The 10781-nt window shown below is 39.7% G+C and overlaps 1 protein-coding gene and 1 long non-coding RNA gene across 2 annotated transcripts; both read right to left on the reverse strand.

The window, feature by feature from the left end:
• Positions 1–804: 804 nt before the first annotated feature.
• Positions 805–3293, reverse strand: LOC119191117. Its single transcript, XR_005113380.1, has 2 exons — positions 3240–3293; positions 805–1003 (listed from the first exon to the last, which is right to left on the reverse strand). It is a non-coding gene; the product is annotated as an uncharacterized LOC119191117 (long non-coding RNA).
• Positions 3294–6419: 3126 nt separating this feature from the next.
• Positions 6420–7456, reverse strand: LOC119191116 (cohesin subunit SA-2-like; the record flags this gene model as incomplete). Its single annotated transcript, XM_037445006.1, is given in 3 exon segments — positions 6420–6818; positions 6895–7065; positions 7326–7456. Coding segments are annotated over 3 exon segments (701 nt in total), but the record flags the coding sequence as incomplete, so codon positions are not given.
• Positions 7457–10781: the final 3325 nt, after the last annotated feature.

Genomic DNA, 10781 nt, shown 5'->3' on the forward strand with positions numbered 1-10781 from the left:
TATGACCAATAGAGCGGAGCAGTAATGAAACATGTTGCAAAAACGGGGAAAAAATATTTGTTTTGAGAGCTTCCCGTTGCGTGCGCTGCGTAAACGGTTAAAGTTATGCAACAACGATGTATGACGGATTGTTCCTCTTAAAAATTTCTAAAAATATATGTTATAAAAACAAAAGGCCCCCGCTGCATCTGTCTGCCTGAACGTGTTACACTCAAAAAACTACCCAACCTATTAAGATGAATTTTGGTATGGAGACAGTTTGAGATCTTGGGAAGAACATAGGTTCCCGGGAAACTACTACTTTTTATAACGGAAAACTTTAGCCTGAAAACTTTTTATAACGCGGCGGAGCCGCGGGCAAAAAGCTAGTCAATCATATATGTGACTACGTGGCTTTTGTTGATACATAATACGTAAAATTGGTATTTTTGAAGAATGATATACTGACTTCAGAGAGGCAGAGAGGAGCAGTAAGCGTCGATTTACAAACTATGTGGGTTCATATAACAAGATTTCCCCCGAGATTGGATAGCCCGGAGAAATTATCAAGTAGGTGGCAGTTCGTAATAATTGAGCTAAATCGTTTTCGCAATTTGCGTAAATCTTGTGTATGTCGACCATATATTGGTGTTACAAGTGCGAGTAGAAAGGGACAACTGAAAACGAAGTTAGATGTATTAAAGACAGTGCAGTACTACATATAAACCTTAAATATTATGTTTACGGAAATTTCACCTATCATTATATTTAGTTGATCTTCCCTGTTTTTATTTGTTGATAACCTGGGAAAGTATAAAATCTATGTGCTCAAGGCTTGCAGTCTTTATTCAGTATAAACTTTCTTAATTCTTAACAAAAACAAAGTATAAAAATCATACAAAAAATATATCAAAAATATAACGAGCTACAGTTCGTGCTCTACAGTAAAGCTCCCGGTCGCGGCGAGGCGCTGTCCGTGTCGGAGGCGCGCCACGTGACGGACATCACTCCGCCGACACTCTCGCTGCAAGGCACATACAATAATACAATAATATGCTACTGGCCTATGAGACCGCATTGTCATCCAGGAATTACGTGGTTTGATATCTGGAAATTGTGGGATCTCGCAGTTGATCGGGGTGCTACTATTGTCTCGGGAAACCAATGTGATATTTTTAATGTGGTACATACCACTTTAAAGCCTAAGATATTATTTTTAGTCCCTAATTCTAATCATTGATCTGTTTAGGAAGATAATGCGTATATTGAATATAGTAGCTTTTGCTCGCGGCTTCGTCCGCGTTAAGGAGTTTTTCGGGATAAAAGTCCCGCATATACATTTTCCCGGGATAGAAAGAAGCCTATAACTTTTCCAAGGTCTTAAACTATCTCCATACCTAATTTAATAAAAATCCGTTCAGTAGATTTTGAGAAAATCAATAACATACAGACAGACAGAAAAGGGGACTTTGTTTTATAATATGTATACATTTTAGTGTTACGATATTAGGTGCTTTACTTGCTCATTTGTCTAATTACCTAATAAAACATTATTAACACAATCTCATTTAATAGTGAGTCCGAATTTTCTATAAAATATATTGGCTTTTAACATTGGGTTAATATAATATAACCGCATACTGCTATTAATATAGTGTCGAATATCATTCAAGAATAAAGAATATTTTCACCAGAAATCCCAATATCACTTCTGTGATAATTTTGTAGTGTAGTACGAATATGGTGTGTGCGTGCGTGTTTGTGACTGAAACTGTGGTGTTGCCGTTGTTATAATCTAAGAGCAGTAGTAGAGCCGTTAGAGCGAGTAAAAATGAAATTACTTTTAATTGATATTTATTTTGTCACAAACTTCATATTCTTTTTCATTGTACACATACAAATCGAATAAGTTATTCTAAAGTGTCACTTTCAAGAAGATAAGTATGTGGTTTTATTTTGTAACGCAATATCGAAAAAACCCTGTAAACAGGGTGTCCCAGAAAGTAGTTTCAAGCGGAGGTCCAGAGATAGAGCACCCCTTGGGGTATCCGTATCACCCCCATGTATATTCCGCAATTTTTCATAGTTTTCGAGTTATGAATATTTTTCTGAATTTTTGAGAATTTTCGATTTGAACGATTAAATGTTTTCTTTTTAAAAAAGTAGCAGACTTATTCGAGATTTCTTTATTGCAACTAAATTTTCATTAGTTTTACTGTTTTGCTAATAACAATCAGCTTCGTAACTTTAATGAAAATTATGAAAATGTTGGTGTAAAGTAAAAACTTACGTTCTATGAATTATAACTTACATTTTCTTCTTTAAATTAAAAAACTAAACAGGTGATTTCGTGGTTCTAAGGTAAGGTAAGGTAAGGACTCTCAACTTACATATTCATTAAAAAAACATAGTCCTTCATGGGAGCTATTTTGGCTAAAATCAGCCTTAAAAGACAGCAAGGTGGAAAATTCTTAAAATTTGCCATTAGATTACAATTATTTTTTTTTTACTTCTCATCACTCCTTATTAATGAGTTGATTAATTAGTTTGTAAACTAACCGAAAATGACTGCAAGAAAGCTATAAGTTAAACATTTGGCATATGCTTGTGTTTAAGTTCAATTAATTTTGCATGATTCGTTCTCGTGGTTTAAAGTTTTTAAACGTGGGTGTAACTCTATTACCTTTATATATAACTTTGAAAAAGAAGTCTTGAGTTTTCATATAAAATGCAGAGCAACTTTTCCCTTTTATTTTATACATCTAAAGTGAATGGTCGTATATTTGTGTGTTCCCACAACCGCGTGGACCATTAATTTATGTGCATCGAGTTTTATTTCATTTTATTATGGTGTTTAGGTGTCTCTATAGGATTTTCCTTATTCTAAAAATGTATTCCTTAAATTATCGGTTCGGTAAATTGTAAGGTGACATTTAGAGTTTTGAACATTTTACCTGCTCATAATTGAAGTAACTTTCAACATTAATTTATTAACTTATAAGTTTTGACAGTTAATTTAACTAAAAAAAAACTAGTTTCCCAAGACATATAATTATTTTAGTCCAACAAATAGTTTAATTGTTTTGTTATTTTCTGTTAAGATTTGAACTTTAAATGGATCTAGTGAAAAGTTTGGTAATTATAAAGCGTCGCTACGCAAACTAGGCTCCGTGTAATGTTTCCAAAGGTTTTATTTATCGGAAGTACAAGCGAGTTGAGCGTAGCAGTTGTATTGAAGTTGAGTGTGCAGGAGTCCTTACCCACGTCATCGCATTATATTTGAGCGGCGCGTGCGCTTGGCGGGCGGGGTGTGCGCGGCGGCAGAGCGCGGCGGGCGCGGGAGCGCGCAGGGGGCGGCGGCGCGGGGCGCGCGGCGTGCTCGCGGCTCCGCACCTGATATAGTCACAACTCACTCGTACAAATATACCTACAAGACTTTCACTCACACATTTTGTAGCGATTGTGGCTAGTGGCGTAATAAATGCAACAAATATTTTAACTCATGCATTTCATATTGGAAGGCTTAAACTATTTCTGAAGCATCGCAATCACTTAAAATTCTCTTGCAAATTTACGATGAATTTAAAAAAAAATATTAATTATTCAGGAAAAACTCAGGTTACTATAATCAATCGCGACATTTTACACGATTTAACAATATGCAACAAAACAAACGAATACAACCAACAACTACTATTACCTACTACAATAATAATACAACTATACTGATATCCAAACAGCAATATATCCCACACCAAATACAATATTACTAATTTTATTAAATACTTGTACTTACTCTGTTTAGATCAAAATTATACATTACCTAAAGTTTGTAATAGCTAACGGCATTAATATTTTTTTTATTTATAACTTACTTTTATAGACATTTTTAAATAATATTATATACACATAAAAAAGAAGTTAAAAAAACTACTTGACCGATTCAAAAATGAATGAATTTTATACCAAAAGAAATTACGGGTTTGTAATTCAATGTTATAAACAATATATAAATCACGAAGCTCGTAATCAATTCTTTCCACCGAAATATTAGATCAAATGCTCACACACGTTTTAAAAACTACTGTATTTAAGAAATGTGTGTGCGTAGAACAGACAAGTGTTTAATATATACCTATGTGTGTATAATTATGTGTGCTGCAGTTTCTATCATTTGCGAAGGGTGACTTTCCGATAGGCAATCCGACACAATATATAGGTACTACTACTATGCATGAATGTTGTCTGCAAATCTTTTAAATGAAAATTATATTTTACATAAGTTATGAAAGCCGACAGGAATCGGTTTATGAGCCCTTCGCCACTGCTTTCTATGTAGTAGTCACAATGAGAGCGACAGAATCTTATTATTTGCAGCAATAAGCATATGGCGCGTCCTTCGATGACCTAAGACATGGACTCTAAGTAATCGATAGCCTAAAATCGATGCGGATTTTTTCATTTATTCACGTCGTAGGTTACTTCAAGTGTGTGTTTACGAAAGCATTCACAAGCTTTAGGAATTTATGTGGAATGCGATTCACATCTACTTCTTCAGTTACGAAATGTTTTTTAAAGTAAAAGTAGTAATATGCAATATCATAGATAATATGTTTCTTATTGCAGCCATAAACCAAAAATTTAAACCTGCTGAGACAAGAGTGGATGATGGGAATTTAACACAGCTGGTCCCGGCGTACAGGAATATGGCTACTATACACATACAGTTACGTCACTCACACGACATGACCAGTTTCCACGATTTTAATGTTATTGTGTATCGTAGGTTATTGACTGTAAACATTTCTTTTATACAGGGTCATTTTGAGATTGCGTTACTAAATGAAACCGCGTAATGATCTACTTGGAAATAACACTTTACAATAAATCCCTTAAGCCATAGATGTAAAATAAAACAAATAAGTTTCGAACAAAATAAATATTAAAAAGAAGTAATTTAAATTTTACGCGCCCTATGCCACTACTACTGCTCTAAGAGAATTCGTCGCAGCGGCAATATCACACTTTCAATCAGAAATACACTCACGCACACGCCATGATCGCATTAAACTACGAAACGGTAAACAAAACGGAAAACTATAACCAGGATTTTAGGGTGAAAATATACGTCATTCACGGATGATTTTTGGCACAATGTCAGCAAAGGTGAAGACGAGTATGTGGTTCTATTTAGTAACGCAATGTCAAAATGACCCTGTATGTAGAATAATGTCTTAACAAATAGGTATGTTATAAATAAAATATATATATAAAATGTTTTATAAATATTATTTATTATAAAAATATACCTTAAACTAACTACAATAACATCGCAACAATTAACAACTCGACGACACAGTACCGACCACGCCTCTACGCAGAAAACTACACTCATAACAATTCAATTCGTACAAATTTCTGAATATTACACAAGTTGAAATCCGGCAATTTTCCTCATTGGTTATTAACTTCAGGCATCATGTACTAAGGTTGTTATATAACTTTGCCGGTGTGAAGTTAGTCACGAGCGGCTCCGTCTCTATCGTCAGTGACAGCAGACGTAGAACTAGTGACGTGACTAACTTCAGAACGGCAAAGTGTCGCCGACAGTTTTCCAATAAACTTTAAAAGAACGTAAAGGAAATTTGTTTGACCTTTGCAACAAATACACCGAATGAATAATAAAATTATATGTGTTAAAATTAAACATTGTTTTGTTTTACCTCATCCGACGTTAATGTAACTCAACATGGCAATACAAACCCTGTAATTACCAAACAATTCATCATTTATTTCATTTTTGCCATCGACTTGAGGATATCGGCTAGGATTATTTATTGAAATCGGCAGTAAAACTACATTAACTACAACTACATACTTCAATATAAAAATACGTCAACATTACAAATAACACGTTATGTCCCGTCCATACGTTACACGATATTACATAATCAATTACCACATAAGGCTCTTCAATACATAGATATGTCATAATATAACTACAAACAATAGGTATGTTGACTATTTTCGTACATATACTAAAACTATAAATAATTTGTATTGTAAAACTATAGCACAAATAATAACGTACATAATTCCTTAATAGATTCCAAAGAAATGTCAATTTTATAATTTACTAGACTGAGACGGCATCAACACCATTGACGTCATTTGCACAATTTGCATGTAAAATTGTTTCAAGAAAATAAATTTAACAAAGAATGAACGCTTACTTTTTCGGAGTTCATCAGTACATTTTATTTTAATGGTGTTACTATGAAGTACGTAGTTCATTAAATTGAATAGTCAACATACCTATATGGAGTCTAAATTCGAATCTGACTTCGAAATAAAAAATGTTGAAAAAATGAATATTTGAAATTCCTTAAGTAGGCCTAGTAGCAAATAGATGTGTTTGTATAACATAAGTGTGTAGTGGTTCACCCGGGCGGGTCCTGGTCGGAGTCGGCGTTGTCGTCGTCGTCGTCGTCGTGCTGGCGCGTGCGGCGCGCGTAGTGGCAGCACGCGGGCGGCGGCCGCTCGTCGGGCGCGTCCGTCAGCAGGCTGCGGTAGGCGGCCAGCGGCGCCCAGTCGTCGGCCCACTGCACCACCTGCACGATGCGCGCGTCCAGGAAGCGCAGCACGTGGCGCTTGTCCTGGCGCAGCAGCTTGCCCGAGAACTCGCCCAGCGGCTCCAGGAACAGCAGGTGCGGCGGCGCGCCGCCCGGCGCCTGCTCCAGCGCCGCGAACGCGATGCCGGCGCGGTGCAGCGCCGTCAGCGCCTCGCGATTCTTCACCGCGTCCAGCCCGAACATCACCGAGAAACGCTTCGCCAACTCCTGCACCGTAGCACACGATACATATACAACATTTACTATACCATCGAGTAGCGCGTAGAGCACGCGAGGCACGCACCTTGAGCTCGAGGAACTCTGGCAGCTGGCGATGCGGGTTGGGATGCCGCTGCAGCATGTCGGTGAACAGCGCCTGCATGGCCAGCTCCATAGTTAGAGCGCAGTTCATTTTGTTAATCTCGCGCGCCTTACTCAGCGTCGCTTTGATTATGTCGCCGTAGTCGTTGTAACACTGCAACACAACACACAAACCACTATGAACATTATGTCGCTTAAAACAATTTTGTCAAATGGATTAACAACCAAACTAAATCAACATCATTATGCCTAGACTTGCATTATTTTCACAGCAGTAAGACATATTATCTTAAATATGAAAAAACTACTATCGACAATAGCCAAGCTTTTCCCGGCCTGCATCACTGCTTACACTCGCGAGAGCGGAGGTGTATACATTGACAAATACAGAGTAAATATAGCATGATGAATAACCTTGATGTAATGTTTGAAGACGTCTGCAGCGCGGCGGATGGGCGCCACGTTGTACACGATGAGCTTGCAGTACGCGGCGAGGAAGTTGCGACGCTTGTGGAGCTCCTCGATGCGTCTCTCGTCTTGTCCGTCTGTAAGCGCCGATACACTGCACACGTCACGCACACGCCACGCACACGACACGCACGGGACGTCTCAACGCAAACATCTCCACAAATATAATAACACGACGGGTGAAAGGAAAATTGACATAAGCGACAATATTTTTCTTGAAAATTTAAAATACGTTAAAAAAAACGGCACAAAAAGACACTGACTTGAAAACTTGCATATAACTTCATATCGCAATAAAAATTTCGCTTAAGTAAATGAGCCTTTCAACCGTTAAAATTGTATTATGTTTTGAATATTTGCCTGAGACGTCGCGTCCATGTGTCCGCTGTACACGGACCACTCCCACCAACCACCAGTTGCGAGTTGAATAATAACGCAACCGTTGTACAAAAGTACTGTCCAGCTTTGAATGGTGGATACGAGTGGTCTGTGTGCGTGTACACTAAGTTTAACCTCAAGCGTCACCGTGCGTAGTCACTGAACAGTATCGATAGTTTACCACACAGTGACTGGGCCTTGAGTAATGTACGTCATGCATCGCTCTATCTACATATTATGACAGAAGAAGCTCGCGCTCGCGGCAGTTATTAGTGGCGGGAATCTCCCACGTTCAATTTAGTACAAGCTCTCCACTGCCGTACCTACGTCACGGTTTACTGATTCGAGTAGAAGTAATGACTGCCTTGAATACGTTATACATTATCATTTTCAATCTCCTATCTTGATTCCATTCGAATATTATATAGGTCGGTAGCAGCATGCTTCACATGCTTAGCAGAATGAAATTTCTTAAAAATATTAGGATAAGCCGCATTCTTAACTGCAATACCTATTGTTTGAGTTCAACACAAGGCTAATCATAACTAGTGCAAATGATATTATTTATTGCTATCACATTATCAACTACGGCTATCATTACCCCCACTCATCTATACTTATTATATTTTACAGCGTGTCAGGTAGCAAGAAACAGTAAAGCAATATTTTGTTTCTATGAATAAAAAATCCATTTCATTATTTTATATTTGCTATACTGTTTCCAATATCGTAACACGTTTGAAGTCATAAAATAACAACTAAACTACTTTTCCAGACACCAATAACCGAGTATTTCACTTATTTAATCACAATAGTAAAGAATAGAAGGCAACAAAATCAAAAACACTTCACAAGTCATGCAAAAATGATTCACAAAACTCTCAAATGTGTTAGAATGAATTTTATCTCAATCCGACACCGCGAGCGAACACTTCTCTGTAAACAAACAGCCGGCGCGCGTCTTCATACAATTTTTGAACATTCTTGAATTGTGACCATATTATTTCTCAGCCGTCGCTTGCATCGCACGTTGCCGCTTTCAGTAACACAATATACTTAGCCGACAAATATATGGGCGAAAAGGTAATATTTAATGCCATCATTAGTCGTCATATTTCTCGACATTGCTATTAAATTTAGAAAAATAAGCCGTGTTTCTCGGTATAATTTATGTATAAGTAATAAACTGTGGAAGGAAAACAGACACGTCGATGGACCGACGGACACAAGCGACGACATGTCATAAGCGACATTCGGTGTCGCCGTTTGGAAATGAGCCTCCGCGGAATTCGCCGTCGGTTTCGGATTGCGTCGATGAAGCGGGCGCGACAAATTTTCCCTTAGTAATGTTAGGTGACTTGTACGCGGAACGTGGGCGTCGTTCCCTTGTCGGGTCGAGACAAAAATATGCATTATTAGCGCGCGGCGGCGACGACACGCGGCGGAACGCGGACCGACTCGCACCGAACACACGTCACACAGCGGACGCAGCCCAGGGGTTATTCTCTATGACAGCGTGAGCTCGTAACACGGCCGGGTTATGGTCTCTTAGAGAAATTATTTCAATTGTTACAAACGCCATGAGGTGCGTTACGTGCTTATTATGAACTGTCAAAATAACGTGTAACATAGGGAATCGGGCCCTGTCGACGCCTCTCTGCGGAGCGCCGCGGCCGACTGACTCGCCGCGCCACTGCCAGTAGGGGCGCCTACTGTCAGGCGGCCGCGGCGGCGCGTGCGCCGGCCGGTGTGGGTGGGTCGCGCCATTACTAAGGTAAAATACGCCGTCGGTGTGTCAACTAGTGCGAACGGAGTGCGGAGCAACTGGCTTACCGGCGTCGGAATGTCACGGACACGACCCGCCGCACGCACGGAGCGTGACATGCAACCAAACATACCACACCGTTACCGCGACTGCACCGCGACGGCACCGCCACGGCACCGCCACGGCGCGGCCGCGGACACAACTCGATGTCGCGACGGTCACGAGTGCAACGCACAGACCAGCCTGCCCGTTCATTACGTCTCGTACACGTGTCGGGGCGCTCGGTAGCACATTAGGACAACAACAGTGGGAGACGTCGTCGATGGGTGCGCCCGCGCGGTCGCGACATCCGAACGCGTCCATGTGACACGCAACACCATCGCTTCTTCTCCACATCGCTCGTAGTGAACGGAAATAATGCATATTTTTTCTCACGGTCACTGTTCATATGCAGTGAAGTTACATTTTGTACACAGATACAGTTCCGAGTGCAATTATTTGCTACACGTTTCACATTAAATAAAACAATACATAGAAAATTTCCAATAAGAGGCACGAAAGGATAAAATGACCACTTGAATAATTATACTGAAAGCATATGATTGCACTGCACCCACAGGAATGCCAAACGTCGCGATGGAGCCCGGTAGGGTCCGTCGGGAACGCGCACCGCCGCCGGCGCGGACGCACGCAGCGTGGTCGTGGCGCGAGCTGCCGCCGGCGCGGACTCGCGCCACGACCACGGCCGATGTGTCACCGCGCTACACACCCACTTTACATTGATAAACCCAATTTGGACAAAGTGCAAAAATATCCAGACTCACCGCTCCCAAACAACACAAACAACGTCATACACAATTTTATAAAATAGCTCTCTATGAACAAGTTTAATAAACACATTCTACTGGACATAATGTTACGGAAAATAAAAAAAAGATTATAATAAGTTAAGGATCTTGGAACTGTCAACTGTGTGATGTTGGGTGGACAGGAAAACGTCCAACGAGAATTTGTATCTTTACGCATTTTTATTTTTATAGTGGTTTGATTTGAACTTTATATTTTTAACTGTTGTTTTATTAAATTGAAATAATATCAAATACATGTACAGAAATGTTATGGCTCGAGAAATAAGATAAAAATATGTTAGCATAAAGGCTGTACAGTGTACAGTCCGCGCGCCGACCGTGTCTCGCGGCGAGTGTGGGCGCGGCGACCGACACTCGTGTTAAGGATGTATTGTTATTTTCATTTTGCCG

The sequence above is a fragment of the Manduca sexta genome, unplaced genomic scaffold (assembly GCF_014839805.1).
Source record: "Manduca sexta isolate Smith_Timp_Sample1 unplaced genomic scaffold, JHU_Msex_v1.0 HiC_scaffold_1052, whole genome shotgun sequence".
In the NCBI taxonomy this organism is placed as follows: Eukaryota; Metazoa; Arthropoda; class Insecta; order Lepidoptera; family Sphingidae; genus Manduca; species Manduca sexta.